Source organism: Bos grunniens, chromosome 4 (assembly GCF_055505025.1).
Source record: "Bos grunniens cultivar Pamir isolate PY7600 chromosome 4, Bosgru_T2T1.0, whole genome shotgun sequence".
Taxonomy (NCBI): domain Eukaryota; kingdom Metazoa; phylum Chordata; class Mammalia; order Artiodactyla; family Bovidae; genus Bos; species Bos grunniens.
This window is the reverse complement of record NC_141168.1, coordinates 17,474,433-17,495,567: the sequence shown is the minus strand read 5'-3', so window position 1 is coordinate 17,495,567 and position 21,135 is coordinate 17,474,433. Positions and strand designations below refer to the sequence as shown.

At 43.1% G+C, this 21,135-nt stretch overlaps 1 protein-coding gene across 1 annotated transcript in view; it reads left to right on the top strand.

Moving 5' to 3' along the window:
* Positions 1–15,497: 15,497 nt before the first annotated feature.
* IFT56 (intraflagellar transport 56) overlaps positions 15,498–21,135 on the top strand; it is a 41,568-nt gene continuing 35,930 nt past the window's right edge. Inside the window, exons 1-4 of the mRNA XM_086395307.1 lie at positions 15,498–15,604; positions 16,112–16,249; positions 18,979–19,071; positions 20,954–21,068. Coding sequence (XP_086251433.1) covers positions 15,602–15,604; positions 16,112–16,249; positions 18,979–19,071; positions 20,954–21,068 — 349 coding nt within the window. The 5' untranslated portion in view covers positions 15,498–15,601. The remainder of the gene's footprint in view (positions 15,605–16,111; positions 16,250–18,978; positions 19,072–20,953; positions 21,069–21,135) is intronic.

The window sequence follows — 21,135 nt, the reverse complement described above, 5'->3', positions numbered from 1 at the left end:
CTGAGTGACGCCATATCCACCCTCTGCACCATGTGGATCCTGTTTCTCCACCTGTACTCAGGGAACAGCTTCTTTAGGGCTCACTGGGCCACTCTTCCTGAAAAGAAACTTAGAAGAGGGAAGTTAATGAAGTGAAGGGCTTCCTCGGTGGCTCAGATGGTAAAGAATCTGCCTGCAGTGCAGGAGACCTGGGTTTGATCCCTGAGTTGGGAAGCTCCCCTGGAAAAGGGCTTGGGCCCACTCCAGTGTTCTTGCCTGGAGAATTCAATGGATGGAGCAGCCTGGCGGGCTACAGCCCATAGGAATGCAAAGAGTCAGACAGGACTGAAGTGGCTGAGCACACACAATAGCTTCTGCCACTGCAGCTGGTTGTAGAAACTGCAACTGGTCCTCATTTCCCTCCACCACTATCCATTTCTTTTTCTTTTTACTTATTTTATTGAATATAGTTGATTTACAATATTGTGTTAGTTTTAGATATACAGCAAAGTGATATGGTTATGCATATGTGTATATATATATATATTCTTTTTTGATTCTGTTATTATATATTGCAAGATATTAAATATAGTTTCCTGGGCTGTGCAGTAAATCCTTGTTGTTTATTTTATATATAGTAGTGTATATCTGTTAATCTCATACTCTTCATTTATCCCTCCCTCCCTTCCCCATGGGTAACTGAGTTTATTTTCTATGTGAGTCTGTTGCTGTTTTGTAAGTAAGATTGTTTGTACTCTTTTTTAGATTCCACATGTAAGTGATATTATATATTTGTCTTTCTCTGACTTACTTAGTATGATAATGTCTAGGTCCATTCATGTTGCTGCAAATGGATTTATTTCATTTTTTTTATGGTTAATATTCCATTGTATGTACATCTACTTTATCCATTCATTTGTTGATGGACACTTAGGTTGCTTCAGTGTCTTAACTATTGTAAATAGTGCTGCTAAGAACATCAGGGTACATGTATCTTTTCAAATTAGAACTTTCATCTTTTCCAGATACATGCCCAGGAGTGGAATAGTTTGACCATATGGTACTTCTGTTTTTAGTTTTCTAAGAAACCTCCATTACTGTTTTCCATAGTAGCTGCAACCAATTTATTCAATACATTCCCACCAACAGTGTAGGAGGGTTCCCTTTTCTCCACACCCTGCCCAGCATTTGTAGACTTTTTGATGACTATCCATTTCCAATTTCCCTCAGCCTAGGTGAGGTGACTCTCAGTAGTCCACCAGGGTGGGTACCCCAAACCTTCATTCCTAAGAGGTCCGAACACCTTCACAGACCACAGTTGCTGCTCTTTTCTTGTCCATTCTCAGTCACAGTTGGGCAAAAGGTACCAGCAGACACCCAAATAGGTCACTGGAGTGCATGCATATTTCTCCTTCCCCCTTCTAACAGCAGCCCTACTTCCTCCTGCTGACCACATTAAGGTATCTCTGATAAGACAGTCATTTCTTATCTTATTTCTGGTCTCTGACCATCAGGAGGTCAAAGTGTCTGGTGGCAGCCATAATGTGCAATCCAGTGGGACATTTGCTGTATCCTCAGGCAAGAATGTGTCCTTTTTGGGACCAAGACCTCTAATTTTGCAGAGCCTGGATTTGTGAGGAAAAGTGGGAGACCAGTGGGTTTGTAGGAGACCCACACTCGACACCCCCAAAATATCTCCTTAGTATGAGGATCATTTCCAGTTGAATATAATTAAGATCCAAAAGACTCAGGAAGAAATTCTGACCTTCCCACAACTGCCTAAAAAAATTTCAATTGAGGGTATGTTCTGGAATAGGGCTATCACCAGAGGTACCTGTAGAGAATACAGGCTGTGGCTGGTGGGGGAACTCTAAACAGGGCCTAGAGATCAGAGTCCATTCTGTGACCCCTTGTCTCCGTGACCCAGCAAACATTTATTTACCAAATATTTGTTTTTCCATCTCCATGTGAATTGCCTTCCTCCCCTTTGAAGTTCCAAATCACCACCCTCAACATCCTCTTTTATCTTAAGCTAAAGATAATATTTTAGGTGAAGGATTCAGCTATTTGGAGGAGTTACTTAGCTTTCCCAAGTCTCTTTCAAGGTGTCTTCCACATATGCATGCGTGCTAAGTCACTCAGTCGTGTCCCACTCTGTGTGACCCCATGGACTGCAGCCCGGCAGGCTCCTCTGTCTGTGGGATTCTCCAGGCAAGAATACTGGAAGTGGGTTGCTGTACCCTCCCCCAAGGGACCTTCTCAATCCAGGGATCGAACCCAAGTCTCTTATGTCTCCTGCACTGGCAGGCATGTCCTTTACCAGTAGCACCACGTAAGAAGCCTGAATCCAACATATTCATGTTATTAAACTTTGCTTAATTTTCTTGGGGGCTTCCTTGACGGTCCAGTGGTTAAGATTTTGCCTTCCAATGCAGGGGATGTGGGTTCAATCACTGGTCCAGAAGCTAAGATCCCATATGTCTTGTAGCCAACAAATGAAAGTGTAAAAAGAGAAGCTATATTATAACAAATTCAACAAAGACTTAAAACAAGCAAAAGTTCAGTCAGTTCAGTTCAGTCCATCAGTCATGTTCCACTCTTTGCAGCCCCATGGACTGCAGCACACAGGGCCTCCCAGTCCATCACCACCTCCCGGAGTTTACTCAAACTCATGTCCACTGAGTCAGTGATGTCATCCAATCATCTCATCCTCTATCATCCCCTTCTCCTCCTGCCCTCAATCTTTCCCAGCATCAGGGTCTTTTCAAATGAGTCAGCTCTTCGCATTAGATGGCCAAAGTTTGGAGTTTCAGCTTCAACATCAGTCCTTCCAATGAACATTCAGGACTGATCTCCTTGAGAATGGACTGGTTGGATCTCCTTGCAGTCCAAGGGACTCTCAAGAGTCTTCTCCAACATCACAGTTTAAAAGCATCAATCCTTTGGTGCTCAGCTTTCTTTATAGTCCAACTCTCACATCCATACATGACTACTGGAAAAACCATAGCTTTGACTAGACGAACATTTGTTGGCAAAGTAATGTCTCTGCTTTTTAATATGCTATCTAGGTTGGTCATAACTTTTCTTCCAAGGAGCAAGCACCTTTTAATTTCATGGCTGCAGTGATTTTGGAGCCCCCCAAAATAAAGTCTGACACTGTTTCCATTGTTTCCCCATCTATTTGCCATGAAGTGATGGGACCAGATGCTATGATCTTAGTTTTCTGAATGTTGAGCCTAAGGCAACTTTTTCACTCTCCTCCTTCACTTTCATCAAGAGGATCTTTAGTTCTTCACTTTCTGCCATAAAGGTGGTGTCATCTGCATATCTGAGGTTATTGATATTTCTCCCGGCAATCTTGATTCCAGCTTGTGCTTCATCCAGCCCAGCATTTCTTGTGATGTACTCTGCATATAAGTTAAATAAGCTGGGTGACAATGTACAGCCTTGAGGTACTCCTTTTCCTATTTGGAACCAGTCTGTTGGTCCATGTCCAGTTCTAACTGTTGCTTCCTGACCTGCATACAGATTTCTCAAGAGGCAGGTCAGGTGGTCTGGTATTCCCATCTCTTGAAGAATTTTCCACAGTTTATTGTGATCCACACAGTCAAAGGCTTTGGCATAGTCAATAAAGCAGAAATAGATGTTTTTCTGGAACTCTCTTGCTTTTTCCATGATCCAGTGGATGTTGGCAATTTGATCTCTGGTTCCTCTGCCTTTTCTAAAACCAGCTTGAACATCTGGAAGTTCATGGTTCACGTATTGCTGAAGCCTGGCTTGGAGAATTTGGGCATTACTTTACTAGCGTGTGAGATGAGTGCAATTGTGCGATAGTTTGAGCATTCTTTGGCATTGCCTTTCTTTGGGATTGGAATGAAAACTGACCTTTTCCAGTCCTGTGGCCACTGCTGAGTGTTCCAAATTTGCTGGCATATCGAGTGCAGCATTTTCACAGCATCATCTTTCAGGATTTGAAATAGCTCAGCTGGAATTCCATCACCTCCACTAACTTTGTTCATAGTGATGCTTCCTAAGGCCCACTTGACTTCACATTCCAGGAAGTCTGGCTCTAGGTCAGTGATCACACCATCGTGATCATCTGGGTCATGAAGATCCCTTTGCACAGTTCTTCTGTGTAGTCTTGCCATCTCTTCTTAATATCTTCTGCTTCTGTTAGTTCCATACCATTTCTGTCCTTTATTGAGCCCATCTTTGCATGAAATGTTCTATTGGTATCTCTAATTTTCTTGAAGAGATCTCTAGTCTTTCCCGTTCTATTGTTTTCCTCTATTTCTTTGCATTGATGACTGAGGAAGGCTTTCTTATCTCTCCTTGCTATTCTTTGGAACTCTGCTTTCAAATGGGTGTATCTTTCCTTTCCTCCTTTGCTTTTCACTTCTCTTCTTTTCATAGCTTTGTAAGGCCTCCTCAGACTGCCATTTTGCTTTTTTGCATTTCTTTTCCATGGGGATGGTCTTGTTCCCTGTCTCCTGTATGATGTCACAAACCTCTGTGCATAGTTCTTCAGGCACTGTATCAGATCTAGTCCTCTAAATCTGTTTCTCACTTCCACTATATAATGTAAGGGATTTTATTTAGGTCATACCTGAATGGTCTAGTGGTTTTCCCTACTTTCTTCAATTTAAGTCTGAATTTGGCAATAAAGAGCTCATGATTTGAGCCACAGTCAGCTCCCAGTCTTGTTTTTGCTGACTGTATAGAGCTTCTCCATCTTTGGCTGCAAAGAATATAATCAATCTGATTTCGGTGTTGACCATCAGATGATGTCCATGTGTAGAGTCTTTCTTGTGTTGTTGGAAGAGGATGTTTGCTATGAGCAGTGCATTCTCTTGGCAAAACTCTATTAGCCTTTGCCCTGCTTCATTCTGTACTCCAAGGCCAAATTTGCCTGTTACTCCAAGTTGCTTAATTTTCTTATGAATTTGTCTCATGTCAGTGTAATTATTAGACCAACCAGAAGAACCTAGAAGGGGAGAGGGAAGTTTCTTCCTCCCCAGTGGGTCACTGGGATGATACTAACTGGGGTCACTCACACTTCCACCTATTGTGAAAGATACAAGTATTCTTTCTATGGTGGACACAGTACCATCCTATGTTATCTGATCGAAGGGGTTTGCTCTGATGTCCTGGAGGAAATGTCATCATGATATGGTGCAGAGCTCTGTGGGGATCCTGAGCACAAGGTCTTTAAGCCCCAATTTCTTTGATTATAGGGAACAGCCTTCAGTCAGCCTCCATGACCTTCCCTGAGCTCCAATGGGCAGATTCAAGCCATTGTTAATTAGGGAAGGAAGGGAATGGGAGACCAAGGAGAAGCAGTCAAGAGCAGCCTTGGACAAAGTCCCATTTCCCCATCAAAGGATACACACAACAATATCTTTGAGCTATTTTGCAAATACTGAAACCCCCTCTAGGTGGGAGAAGTTAATGATTCATGATGGTATGCTGCCCACAAGCATATAGACCCAGAGTAGTCAGACCTGAAGGTTGACAGTGTGAACTCACTGCTACTTAACTCACCACCAACTCATCAGAAGAAAGTCTACCAGCTGATCATACCCTCTGTGAACAATTGCTAGAAAACTTGTCACTATCTTCCCCAAGTTGGGACACTTGTTCTTGAGGGCATTAATTCCTCTTTGCCTGGCAAAGCAATAAAACTATCCTTTTCTGCATCACCCAAAACGCTGTCTCTGAGACTTGATTCAGCACCAGTGTGCCAGCACCTAAGCTTTTGGCATCAATCACTGCAGTGTATCACCTCCATGATGGAGCTTCCGCTGTGTCTCTAACTGGCTATTCCAATATTTCATGCATACCCAGCTGCTTTGAGTTTACACAGTGATGTGACCTGCAGATCCCATGTTCATGGGCCCCTCCTACTTCCTGTGATGGAAAGAGTTTTCTGGTCAAATACTGTGTTATGTGGGATTACATGTCTGTGGATTAAGCACCCAGAGAATGGCACTACTGAGGTCCTGCAGGCAGGAAAGGCAACCCCCATACCTGAAATCAGTGTCTGTTCCCGAGAGAGCAAAACTCTGGCCCTTCCAGGAAAAAAGAGGTCACAGTGCAGTTAGCTGGTCACCAAGTATCCTGTGGGTTTCCTTAAGGAGTAGAATAGCCTCAGTCTATCAGATTAGACATCTAGAATTGGCAGTAGTTATATTTGGTATGCATCATTCAGCAGTGGTGGGAGAGTGGCTCTGACAAAGCCTTACTGCGTCAGCTGGCCAAGTTATTTTGTCTACTTGGCATATCTTTTGGAATAGGTATTTACAAATGGGCTTAACATGGGATACGAACAACTTCCCATGTTGCGCCCACTCCTTTATGTCCATCCACAAGTCTCTACGCCAGCTCTTCTTGTCTCTCGATTTTACAATCTTTTTCTCTCAGGTCCTCCACCCACCAGCCAGACCACACATCACTGTCCATGAGTCCACACTTGTTCAAACCATAGGCCATCATCCTTACACGCAACTCAAATGACCAGGTGCACACCTCAGGGTTCCTCCTATTGGAGAGATTTCTGTCACCACCGTCTTTCAAGGGCCCCCCTGAGTGTGACTTAATGTAGCTGCCTTCCCTGTTCAGCTGGTACCCACATGCTGAGGTGACTCATGCGCACTCCCAGCTTGGAATTTTTCTTCTTTCTTTATTGGTTATATGGGAGCCCCCTCATATAGCCATAGGAAAAGCTGGTGTATCTGGTTGCAGGGGGGAGGGGTGGTTGCTGGTGCAAGTGTAATGAGTGATATAGAGATCTGGGCTATCTGTTCATACAGCTTCCTTGGAGGTGGAAGTGTTAATCGCTCAGTCATGTCTGACTCGTTGTGACCCCCTGGACTATCACCTGACAGGCTCCTCTGGCCATAGGATTTCCCAGTCAAGAATACTCTCATTCCCCACTCCAGGGGATCTTCCTGACCCAGGGATCGAACCCAGGGTCTCCTGCATTGTGGGCAGATTCTTTACCATCTGAGCCACCTGGGACAGCTTCCTTGTACCGCGCCCCCTTAAATCCTATATCCTGAGAGAGTGCTCCTTTGTCAATAAAGTCTGTATACAGTTTTATATTCCAGCTTACTTGATGGAGGCAATTTCTCAGACTGGTCAGGTTAGAAATCAAAATACATCACTCATTTTAGAGGACTGATAAGGAGAGGAGAGGGGAGGAGAGGAATTATTTGCATAGCCAGGGAGATTTTTTTTTTTTTTTACTGAACTCAGTCTTCATTGCTTCTCACAGGCTTTCTCTAGTTGTGGTGAGTGGGGGATACTCTGTAGTTGTGGTGTGTGGGCTTCTTATTGCAGGGGCGTCTCTCATTGCAGAGCACAGGCTCTAGGTGTGCAGACTCAGAAGCTGTGGTGTATAGGCTGGCTTAGTTGCCCCAAGGCACGTGGAATCTCCCTGAACCAGGGATCAAACCTGTGTCCCCTGCATTGGCAGGCAGATTCCTAACCACTGGACCACCAGGGAAATCCCTACAGAGACTTTTTGTTTGCTTGCCTACTTATTGCTGTTGTTTTACTGGCAGACCTGAGGCAAGTGTGAAAATTTCAAAGAAATACATCTAGGGAGGGAGCAAAACTACAGTTGCTCTGACATGTTAGCAAGAAATCAGGCTACGTGATTCAGTTGAACCACCAATCGGGGAGGGAAGCAAAACATACACAAGGCAGTGATGAGTCAGCTATGCCAAGTCATAGAAATGTAAAGTACATAAGCCTTGGAGGATTGAGTCACATGTGGTGTTCAAAGTCCACGGCAAACAGGTGTTCTCCAGGAGCTAGAGGAGTCAGAGGAGGCATTAGTCAGCCAGACAGGGGAGGGCAGAGGAGGGGAGCAGGCAGAAGGGATTTCCCTAGGTTGAAACTGCAGCAGCAAGGCTCCCTCTGAGGAAAAGACCTGGGAAGGGATGGAGCTGGCATAAACAGGTGGAAGGGCTGACTTCAGAGTAAGAAGGGTCATTTCTTTCTCTGAGAATGAATTTCTAGGCTTTGCTCTGGTGGTGTTAAAATCAGGAACTTCAGGCTGCAAATCTTGTTGTTAACACTGGTTTGAAAGCACAGGAAACAGGCGTTTAGACAAGGGCCTGATGTGACAGCCAGAGAGACCTCAGGGAATCTCACCTCCTGATATTTGCACCCTCCCACACTCTATAGGACTCATCTGCATAATTCATCAGTGGGGTAGGACAGTAATGAGAGTGTGGTCATAAAAAGCATTGTGACTTCCTGATTCACTCTTATCACTTGCTATGGGGAAGCCAGTTGATATGTCATGAGGACACTCAAGCAGCCTTTGGAGAGGTCCATATGACAGGGAACAAAGGCCTCCTGTCCACAGCCAGCACTAACTTGCCAGGCATATGGATAAGCCCCATAGAATGGGACCCTTCAGCTCCAGCCAAGCAGTCCAATAACTAGAGCCCCTAACTAACAGCTTGGTTTGAACCTGAGGAAACACTGGGCCAGAACCACCCAGCTAAGTTACTCAGCAGTACAGGAGCTACTCAGTAACTATGGGAGATAAGAATATTGATTGCTTTAAGCTATTAAGTTTGGGGGGAAATTGTTATGCAGCCATGGATAATTAATATAATATACCCAAACACACAAAGTAACAAAGGTCCCAAACAAAAAGCAATGTGAACTGTAGAAGGCATCTGGGGCGATCATCAGACCCAGAGGAGGAATCAAAGGACAGATTAGTGAAGAGCGGATGACAGGGAGTGGATTAACAACAGGTTATCAGGTTGTGTGTGGCTGGGGAGAGACAACTGGGAACTCATGGTTTGTAAGAACACCCTATGGAAGATCAAGGCAGGACTGGGCAAGGCAGAGTGACAGCCCAACAGGCTGTGTGTGGGTGACCTTTCACAGCTTGGGCCTCTTCCTTGAGTACTAATCCACTTGGGATAAAATGGGACTGGAGCGGTACCCTGAACCCTATGGTATGGGTGGGATGTTGATAACACCACCAGGCCCTAAGCATTTGCTGTGTTAAGTGCTTTAATGAATGTGACATAGTCGTACTGTGGAATATTATTCAGCTATCAAAAGGAATGTGCCCTGTGACATGATTGAGACTGGAAAACATTACTCTAAGTGACAGAAGCCAAAGATAAAGGGTCACACACTGTATGATTCCATTTATATGAAATGTCCACAGAGTCAGAAAATAGATTAATGATTGCCAGGGGCATAAGATAAGAGTGAATGTAGAGTGACCATTAATGGGTACAGGGGCATTTCTCTCAGAGGTAATGAAAATATTCTAAATTAGATAATAGTGATGTACATTCTTGCAAACATACCAAAACACCATTAAATTGTACACTTAAAAATAGTGAATTTTATGACATGAAAATGATATTCCAATAAAAAAATAATATGAAGATGGAGGCATGTATAATAGCACTGACCATGAACCTGACATGGAACAAAAGACTGGTTCCAAATTGGGAAAGAAGTACATCAAGGCTGTACATTGTCACCCTGCTTATTTAACTTATATGCAGAGTACATCATAAGAAATGCCAGGCTGGATGAAGCACAGAGTGGAATCAAGATTGCCAGGAGAAATATTAATAACCTCAGATATGCAGATGACACCACCCTCATGGCAGAAAGTGAAGAACTAAAGAGCCTCATGACGAAAGTGAAAGAGGAGAGTGAAAAAGTTGGCTTAAAGCTCAACATTTAGAAAACAAAGATCATGGCATCTGGTCCCATCACTTCATGGCAAATAGATGGGGAAACAGTGGAAACAGTGTCAGACTTTATTTATGGGGGCTCCAAAATCACTGCAGATGGTGACTGCAGCCATGAAATTAAAAGATGCTTGCTCCTTGGAAGAAAAGCTATGACCAACCTAGATAGCATATTAAAAAGCAGAGACATTACTTTGCCAACAAAGGTCCATCTAATCAAAGCTATGGTTTTTCCAGTAGTCATGTATGGGTGTGAGATTTGGACTATAAAGAAAGCTGAGCACCAAAGGATTGATGCTTTTGAACTGTGATGTTGGAGAAGACTCTTGAGAGTCCCTTGGACTGCAAGGAGATCCAACCAGTCTGTCTTAAAGGAAATCAGTCCTGAATGTTCATTGGAAGGACTGATGTTGAAGCTGAAACTCCAATACTTTGGCCACTTCATGCGAAGAGTTGACTCATTTGAAAAGACCCTGATGCTGGGAAAGATTGAAGGCGGGAGAAGGGGACGACAGAGGGTGAGATGGCTGGATGGCATCACTGACTTAATGGACATGAGTCTGAGTGAACTCTGGGAGTTGGTGATGGACAGGGAGGCCTGGCGTGCTGTGATTCATGGGGTCGCAAAGAGTCAGACACGACTGAGCAACTGAACTGAACTGAGGATGATTTAAAATTTTTCAGTATTTAGACATATGGTATGTGGACCTCTGTATGGCTTCATTTTTATGAAATGTCCATAATAGGCAAATCCATAGAGAGAGATGGGTTAGTGGTTGCCAAAAGCTGGGGGAAGAAGGGGAAACTATGCATATGCCTGTTGATGTGTCTTTATCCATGTCTGTGTGTATGTGCTGTGCTTAGTCTGGAGAAGGAAATGGCAACCCACTCCAGTATTCTTGCCTCAAGAATCCCAGGGACAGAGGAGCCTGGTGGGCTGCCATCTGTGGGGTCCCACAGAGTCAGAAACAACTGACTTGACTTAGCAGCAGCAGCCATGCTTAGTCACTCAGTCGTTTCTGACTCTTTGAGACACCATGGACTATAGTCCACCAGGTTCCTCTGTCATGGGGATTCTCCAGGCAACTATACTGGGGTGGGTTGCCAAGCCCTCCTCCAGGGGATCTTCCCAAACCAGGGATCGAATCCAGGTCTCCCACCTTGCAGGCAGATTCTTTACTATCTGAGCCACCAGGGAAGCCCATGAATACTGGAATGGGTAGCCTATCCCTTCTCCAGGGGAATCTTCCTGACCAAGGAATCGAACTGGGGTCTCCTGCATTGCAGGTGGATTCTTAACCAGCTGAGTTACCAGGGAAGCCCCGTTTGTGTGTATACAAAGCTGTATTTATCAATGAATGAAGACAAGTAGACACTCATTTACTCTCCAAGTGTTTGGGAATGGGATGGGGGGCAAGAACTGGAGCACAAAGAGGATGAAGAAGAATCTAGGAAATCATACCTTCCTTCTGTGAACTTTGGAGAAGGAAATGACAACCCACTCCAGTACTCTTGCCTGGAAAATCCCATGGACGGAGGAGCCTGGTAGGCTGAAGTCCAGGGGGTCGCTAAGAGTCGGACACGACTGAGCAACTTCACTTTCACTTTTCACTTTCATGCATTGGAGAAGGAAATGGCAACCCACTCCAGTGTTCTTGCCTGGAGAATCCCAGGGATGTGGGAGCCTGGTTGGCTGCTGTCTATGGGGTCACACAGAATTGGACACGACTGAAGCGACTTGGCCACTCTGTGAGCTTATGGTACACCTGAGTCTTTATATAGGCAAGTTATTCAGGGGGGTATGTAATGTAATTCAACTATAACACAACAGTCTATACACTTGGGAGAATTACTTCACTTCTCCAGATGTTAGTTCCTTAGTCTATTAATTCTGAGGGTTGGACTAGATGTCCTTTAAAGGTCCCTTCCAGCTCTAATATTCCATGATTTAGTGATTTTAGATTACCCTTGCAGCTGTGTTTACTGGATTTGTTCCCAGTGAATCTGAGGTTCTTGCATCATCATCAAAGAATTTGGAGAAGAAGTGGATATATTTAGAGAGAAACACACTCCACAGACAGAGTATGGGCACCTTAGAAGGTGCAAGAGAGCTTCAATATATGGCATGGTTAGTTTTTATGAGTTGCATAATTTCATAGGTTAATGAGTCGGAGGTTTATTTCAATTATTTTGGGGGAGGGACAGGGACTTCCTGGAATTGGGCTACCACCCACTTTTTAGCCTTTTATGCTCAGCCTCAGAACTGTCATGGCACCAGTGGGTGTGTCATTTAGCTTATGTTAATATTAGAGTAGGACACAACTTAGCAACTAAACAGCAACAACAGCGTATTACAAGGAGGAAATTATGCGGCTCCAAGGTCTACTGGAAGTCGACTGTTCCATCATCTTGGATCCAGTTGGTTCTAACCAGACTTTGTCATGTCCTATGGCTATATCATTCTTTTAAAGGTTGTGCCCTGCCCCCTTCTCTCCTGTTTCAGGTTCAGGAGTAAGATAAATTAAGTCACCCAAACAACACATATTATAGTTTCTTACTGTGTGTGGGTGTCGTAAGACAAAGCAACAAGGCCAAGTAAGAATCATGGGATTGAGAAGTCATAAAACATGTCATGAGCCAATTGTGTAAGAAGTTCAAATCATTCAGCTTATTGCACTCAATATATTCAAATTAGTCACACCCAATAGTAAAGAAAATACAGGATTTAAGGAACCACTCTGAAGAGGGATCAGGGACAAGAGGCATTCTCAATGCAGATGGCAGGCACAGGTTCTGCATGTAGGCATGGCAACCAGTGTGGCACTGGCTTTTCTCTGCAGTTACCTTCTACTCTGGCAGCTTCTGACATGGGCAGTCTCCACTTTAGTACGTATGCTCCACTGAGACCCTTCTTCAGCAAATGTGTTCAGTCAGTTCAGTCGCTCAGTCATGTCTGACTCTTTGTGGCCCCATGGACTATAGCACACCAGGCTTCCCTGTCCATGACCAACTCCCAGAGCCTTCTCAAACTCGTGTCCATTGAGTCAGTGATGTCATCCAACCATCATATCCTCTGCTTCCCCCTTCTCCTCCTGCCTTCAATATTTCCCAGCATCAGGGTCTTTTCAAATGAGTCAGTTCTTCAGGTGGCCAAATTATTGGAGCTTCAGCTTCAGCATCAGTCCTTCCAATGAATATTCAGGGTTGGATTTCCTTTAGGATGGACTGGTTGGATCTCCTTGCAGTCTAAGGGACTCTCAAGAGTCTTCTTCAACACCACAGTTCAAAAGCATCAATTCTTTGGCGCTCAGCTTTCTTTATGTGTTCACACCCTATCTTTTGTAAGGTACAGTCCGTAGGGTGCAACAGTTACAATCCTGGCTACAAGGAGCCTTACCTCTGGACAAAACAATGTTGTCTTCTATTTCAGTAAAGAGTGCTGTCTGCCATCAAACCAACAGTCATTGCAGCTGTCCTAACAGTGCCTCTTAAGTGGAATTCAGAATGGAGAAAAAGAGGACACTGGCCCTAGATAGTGAAGATGCATATCAAAGGAATAATTTCAATGAGCCCAGTCACTTCCATTTTCCCATACATAAAAAAGCACTGAAGTCTTTGAGATGTTGGGGTTTTTTTTGTATTTAACAGTAATCTTTTGAAGTTTGACTACATTTTGTTCTCCAACAAAACCCCCTATATATCCTGGCTCCTCGCTTATCTCTTTGGAACAGTTCCTCAGAGCCATCTGAGAGGCTAATTCCCAGGCTATAGTCCTTCATAAGTTTCCCTGAATAAACATAACTCTCAACTTTTAGGTTGTGCACTTTTTAAAGTCAACATACAAGCATGTATGTGTGCATGTGTGTGTATATGTGTGTTTTAGTTGCTCAGTCATGTCCAACTCCGGAGAAGGCAGTGGCACCCCACTCCAGTACTCTTGCCTGGAAAATCCCATGGACAGCAGAGCCTGGTAGGCTGCAGTCCATGGGGTTGCTAAGAGTCGGACACGGCTGAGCAACTTCACTTTCACTTTTCACTTTCATGCATTGGAGAAGGAAATGGCAACCCACTCCAGTGTTCTTGCCTGGAGAATCCCAGGGACGGGGGTGCCTGGTTGGCTTCCATCTATGGGGTCGAAAAGAGTCGGACACGACTGAAGCGACTTAGCAGCAGCAGCAGCATGTCCGACTCTTTGCAACCTCATGGACTATAGTCTGCCAGGCTCCTCTGTCCATGGGATTTCCCAGGCAAGAATACAGGAGTGGGTTCCCATTTCCTTCTCCAACATACAAGCATAGATCCCCCCAAAATCAGGATTGCTAAGACAAAGATCATTGCTCAGCACCCATTTCCACAAGGGTTCATTTGTAAACTCACCACATTTCGTGACTGACAGTAGGACTCGGAGGAATTTAAGGCAAAAACAGGATGAGGCATCTGTGCTTTGGATGCACATGAATATAGACAGGTCCCAGGCTTTGGGTAGCTCAAACAATAAAGAATCTGCCTGCAATGTGGGAGACCTGGGTTTCATCCCTGGGTCAGGAAGATCCCTGGAGATACTCATGGCAACCCACTCCGCTTATTCTTGCCTGGAGAATCCCACGAACAGAGGAGCCTGTTGGGCTACAGTCCATAGGGTTGCAAAGAGTCAGACAGGACCAAGTGACTAACACTTTCACTTTCATAGGTAGTCAAAAGTATATCTCAGGAAGAATTTTAATGTCTCTAGATTCTTCAATCCTCCATACATAGAAAAGCTAAAAAGATTAACTGGAGACATCTGTTCTTTACGATTAGCAGTAATCGTACCAAGATACATGCTTGACTGCAGGTATCCCCCAGCCAAAAGTAATGTATGAACTAACTTTCCCCTTACTTCTACTGAGTGGTTGCTTCGGAGTGCCTAAGTGGCTGTCTCTTGGGCTTTAGTCCTTAGAAAGAGCCTTACTAAAACTTAAACTTAAACTTACTACAACTTACACATCTTTAAACCCTTTCTCCACATCTTTAAAAAATTTTTCCTGGAATTCCCTGATGGACCAGTGATTAGAATTCCTCGCTTCAGGAGGGTCCCGGCTCCATCCCTGGTTGGGTAACTAAGATCCCACAAGCTCCGTGACACAGCCAAACAACAACGAAACTTACACACACACACACACCACACACAGCCAAAACAAATTTAATTATTTCACTCTAGTTATCTTAATTTACATATTCAAAATATTACATCAGACCTTTAGAAACAAGACGGGTGCTGCATTGGCCACTGTGACTTTATCTTGTGTTTCCCTATTTCTAACGAACGAGAGGTTCCATTCTAAATTCGAAGTAGGAATTACAATGTCACATCACAATGGAGATGTATCTATGGAAATCAGAAATCGTATTCAGGGGAACTCCCGCCTCCAAACATCAGCATCCTCGCTCCGGCAGAAATTTGATTCTAAGCCGCACAGCACAGGAGACCCGCGATCACGCGCCAGTCGGCGCCCAAGGCTGCTCTGGAGCCCAACGCGGAACAAATCGGAAGTGGTTCCTTGAAAATGACTTTCCCGGGAAACCTGTTTTTGAAAAACCGTGTCATTTTAATTCGCTTTTCCTAATATGAACTCATAGAAATACAGACAAACTGTCGCTCTCAGAACAGAGAAAGACACCTTCATCCGGAAAGAAAACCTTTCACGCCCGGCAGCAGCGATAAGCCTATGGGAACCAAGATGCGCAGGGCACCAGTTCTCCGGCGAGCGCTACTCCGGGCAGGACCAGTCCCCTGGCGGGGTTGCCGTGGAGACCAAGCGAGCTTCATGGATGCTGAGGCGAGCTGAAGCCAGGCCTTCTGTTGTCTGTCTGCAGAGGGTGTTCACAGGACCGGCGCCAAGATGGTTAGTGGCGTCGAATAGTGAGGAATAAGTTTGAGTAGGTCCTGGGACTGGAGATTGGAGATTCCTAGCACACTTCTGGTTTAAGTCTAGGAGTGTTAGCGGAGGCAGGTGTCTGTGCCCGCTCCCGTGTTCCCACCGGGGACAGGGCTGCAACTGTAGATACATCGTTGCTTTCTTCCCTCCTGTTTCTCCGTTTTCCCACTCCTGAGCTGCGCGTGAGATGGGAAGTGGACCAAGGGAAGGCTGAGATGACAACAGCTCCGCGAAAGCATCTTTTACCTCATTCTCGTTGGAGGAGATGAAGAAGTAGGGAATAGCGGTTTCGTTCAGCTCAAGCACCGGGTGACGGACCTTTTAGTAAAATACGTGTTACGGAAAGAGTTTAAATAGGCTTACAAGGGGTTCGTTGTTCAGGACTTGACTTATGAATCCGGGAGCCGTCACTCTCAGTTTAAAATTGACCACGGGATTGGGATCATACAGCTATCTTTGTTTTTTCTTTCACAGATGCTTTCAAGGGCCAAACCTGCTGTAGGCGGGGACCCACCGCACACTGACAAAAGGAAGAAGAAAGGTAGGAAGATTCCAAAGCTGGAGGAGCTACTTTCACAAAGAGATTTCACTGGAGCTATTACCCTGTTGGAGGTAATGTCCAAAGAAAGTTGCTTCTTAGGACGTAAATAACCAGAATATAGAGGAATGCATGGGTGAATGCTGGTTGCTATGCATGGAACAGGTGGGTGCATTCTGGGACTTCCTGTAAATCTAGTCAGGCACAGATTCCAGGTTAACTATAAACCTGACTAAAGATGAACTAAAAAGATAGACTTCTTTCTCTCTCTCTTTTTTTACATGATAGACTTATTTCTTGAGGGACACTTTTAATTATGTCTAGTTCCACTGATGGCAAATCTAGCCTAAAAATGTAGAGGGACATTTAATACAGTGTCAGTTCACACATTGCCTATTCCACCCCCTGACCAGTTTATGATTTATTCCTATTAATATGTTATAACATTTTGATCAAATTTAAATAATTCTACCATGTTTCATGCTTATTGTGTGAAATACTCTATCTTCAGAAGATATTTCAAATCTCTATGGCAGTAGTTCTCAACTTTTAATACTCAAGGCGATGGCACCCCACTCCAGTACTCTAGCCTGGAAAATTCCATGGACGGAGGAGCCTGGTAGGCTGCAGTCCATGGGGTCACGAACAGTCAGACACGACTGAGCGACTTCCCTTTCACTTTTCACTTTCATGCATTGGAGAAGGAAATGGCAACCCACTCCAGTGTTCTTGCCTGGAGAATCCCAGGGACCGGGGAGCCTGGTGGGCTGCTGTCTATGGGCTTACACAGAGTCGGACACGACTGAAGCGACTTAGCAGCAGCAGAGTCACTTGTGGTACTTGTTTAAATGTGCATTTCTGGACTCCTACCCTGTGTGTGTGTGTATTAGTCTCTCACTTGTGCCTAACTCTTTTCGACCCCATGAACTATAGCCCGCCAGGCTCCTCTGTCCATGGGATTTCCCAGGCAAGAATTCTGGAGTGGGATGCCTTTCCCTTCTCCACGGGATCCTCCCTACCCAGGGATTGAACCCGGGTCTCCCAAGTTGCAGGCAGGTTCTTTATCATCTAAGCCACCAGGGAGACTCAAGAACCCAGTATTTTGGGCAAATAGCCTAAGTGCTGATGTAGATGGTCCAAGGATACGTGCTTTGTGGGAAGCACGTGTTGTAGGAGAAATGAATGGGGCTCACCAAAGAACGAAGAGGGGAGGAGTTTTGACGGCACAGCCTGGTTGTGTTGTGCCATAATCATTTCTCTAAAGCACTACAACAGCTGTATTACTCTATCAACAATAAGTGTTTTAATCAGCTTTATATATCTTTCTCAGTCTTGCATGTAAAGTCCTGTGTTTCTTGCTAGTCCCCTGGTGTTGAGCACATTGCTTAAACTTTTCTGGTGTTGGATTTCTTATCTTTAAATCAGGGGAGCTGCCTTGGAAGGGCCCTCCTGCTCTGTAAATCAGTGGAGTGAGTGGTAGATACATGTGTGATTTTTGTTAGTCTCTTTTTCTCTTCTCTCTTTTCACTGTGGCTCCAGGGAATTCCAGGAGCAGATTCAGGGAGACCTCAAATAAGAGTTTCTTCAGACTTAAGGCACTGCACTCAGATTCACAGTATTTGGTGAGAGGTTGTTATTGTTTAGTCGCTTCAGTCGTGTCCGACTCTTTGAGACCCCATGAACTGTAGCCCACCAGGCTTCTCTGTCCTTTGGGTTTTCCAGGCAAGTATACTGGAGTGGGTTGCCATTTCCTTCTCTAGGTGAGAGGAGAATTTCTAATATTATAGAGTTAGCTACAAGAGTAAGTTTTTATTTAGACAGAGTATCAATAGATATCTTCATCTTGTACTGGTCAAGGCACCTTAAGTTTTGTAACAATGATTGGTTTTTTAAAATTTTATCTTATTTTTATTAGAGTATAGTTGCTTTACAATGTTGTTAGCTTCTACTGTACAGTAAAGTGAATCACTTATATGCATACATATTTCCACTGTTTTTTAGATTTCATTTCTATTTAGGTCACTACAAATCAACAATGATCTGTTTAGTTTTTGCTTTTTCACCTATGTTTTTGACTTATCATCACATAGAGTGGAAAAAAAAAAAGCTCATGGTAATTCAGACTTCTTCAGGATCTCACACCTTTCCTCCAAAACAGGACTTTTGTTTCATGGATGATGAATTCATGAATATTTTTTCACAATGGACATAAATGATTAGGTGGTCTTCTAAAATCTTTAATTCTTATAGGCCCTGGCAAGCCTGTTCAAGGGTAATAGAATGATTTAATGCCTTGTCTTCAGTGAAAAGTTATAACCTATGAATAAATATATGTGTGTGCTCATGGGACAGGTTTAAAGTGTGAAGTTAAATGCAGTAGAACATGGGATAGGGGGTGAAAACATGGGCTTTGGAGTCAGTTGGCTACGTGGTCCCTTCCACCACACTTACTGGCTGTGTGTGGCCTTGAGGTCATTGCTTAATTTCTCTAACCTTCAGTTATTTGGCATTAAATATTTCAGAGAGTTCTTATGATCTTTATAAATCACCCAGAATTTTTTGAGGATAACTCTTAGATACTTCCTGGAGTAGGGTGTCAATAAACACAAAAACAGTTGTGAAATATTTGAGGAAAAGGTAGTTAATTGTGCTGAGTTCTGTAGGTATAGTTTGATTAAACTGAGATTATCTTGCTTCCATAATTTGCAATTTCCTATTGTTCATTAATAACATAGTTTTTTAAACAAGGGCTTACCATTCAAAGTATTCATGATTTTTTTTTTCATGAAATTTTAACATCAAGTTCAAACGTCATGTTGGGGAACAAGAAGAGGATACTAATTTGTGGATTGGATACTGTGCTTTTCATCTGGGTGACTACAAGAGAGCTTTGGAGGTTAGTTTAAAGTTTTTTTTTTTTTTTTTTAAATAACTGTAGGGTTCTGAAATGTTTTTAAGTTTTGTATTATAATAATACATACTCATGGTAAAATTCAAACAATATAGAGGGGAACAAAGGAAAAAGGAAAAAAGTCACCCAGTCTGCCTTCCTCCATCCTATTTCTTTGTTAACAGGAGTAAACATTGGATCTTTTTTGATGTATTGCTTCAGAAATCTTCTATATATGTTCAAATATATATAGCAATGTTATTTACTTTTTCCTTTTAGATATATACTAATGAGATTGTTCAATATATTAATATTAGTCTTTCTTAAGAAAACCTTTAGGAGAAGAAAAATAAGCCCTTTTGATTAAAAGTTTTATGATTCTTTTCTCAAAAAAAGTTCATGGTTATTTTTTAAAGGTTAATTTTAGACATAGGAAATATTATTTTATCTTTATATTTTAAAATATTTTAATATATTATTTATTTTTTATATTTTTAAAAATAGAGTTTTGAAAGTTGTTTTTCTTGGTCATTGTAAACCCTACAATGTAATTAACAATCTATAGAATTATGGCTGTACATAAAATTGTAGATGCCTTATGTCAATGATTTTTAACTCATAAATGAAATTGTTTTGACCTTTCTTACATATTCTCACTCTCAAAATGTAATTTAAGGATATTAAAAACCTGCACTACTAAAATGAAAAATATCCAAGATCACACAATGAGAAACTGATATGAACAAAAGCAACAAAATCAGTGAAGGAAAAGTGAAGATGTGAAGAGGGCAGAATAGAAGCTGGTAGTATTTGTGAAAGATTTAGGAGAAGAGAGAGTAGTTCAAATGGAGTAAAAAAGAAAATAGGCATGTGGTAAACACTGATAGTAAAAGAGTATATGGAAAATGTAGTTGACAAAGTGAATTTCAGAAACTATCCTTAAAAGGGAAGGAAAAAAACCCTCAAAGACCAAATTTTTAAAATGTAAAGCCAAGTAAACAAAGCCAGAAAACAATTAGAATGAAATCAAATTTGTAGCATATTAAGGTATCGGATTTTAAGTTAGCTGAAACTATGCATTTTTAATATCTTTTTAAGTTAGCAAAAACAAAATATTTTAGTTGTTTTTCATTTCTGCAGTTTGTTAGCCCATGTCAGTATTAAAAGGGAAAGAAAAAAAACAAGTGTAGGGTTCTATGGGCAACAGTCCCACATGGGTAGGCTTGAGCCCTAACTGCAGTATTTAATATTACAGGTATAGAATATAAGGAGCACATGTGTGTACGTGGTAAGTCGCTTCAGTCGTGTCCGACTCTTTGTGACTCTGTGCACTGTAGCCCTCCAGGCTCCTCTGTTCATGAGATTCTCCAGGCAAGAATATTGGAGTGGGTTGCCATGCGATCCTCCAGGGGATCTTCCCGACCCAGGGACTGAAATTACATCTGCGTCGGCAGGCAGGTTCTTTACCACTAGCGCCACCTGGGAAGCCCTAAGGAGTATATAGAATTCTCCTAAATGTGAAGTTGCCCAATCAAGAACTCCAGTACTCTTGCCTAGAAAATCCCATGGGCGGAAGAGCCTGGTAGGCTGCAGTTCGTGGGGTCGCTAAGAGTCAGACACGACCGAGCGACTTCACTTTCACTTTTCACTTTCCTGCATTGGAGAAGGAAATGGCAACCCACTCCAGTGTTCTTGCCTGGAGAATCCCAGGGACGGGGGAGCCTGGTGGGCTGCAGTCTACGGGGTCACACAGAGTCGGACACGACTGAAGCGACTTAGCAGCAGCGTGTAGTATAATATAACTATACTATAAGTCATAGACAGGAGAAGGAATGGCCCATTGATTGCTTTACTGCTATATGGGATCATTGCTTATTGTATATTTCAGGAATATGAAAATGCAACAAAAGACGAAAATTGCAGTCCTGAAGTCTGGGTGAACCTAGCCTGTACGTACTTTTTTCTTGGAATGTATAAACAAGCTGAAGCAGCTGGATTTAAAGGTAAATGAGCCCTTTTAATATCTGAAATTCACCACTAATACTAAGAGTCATTTTGGAGATTTTTAAA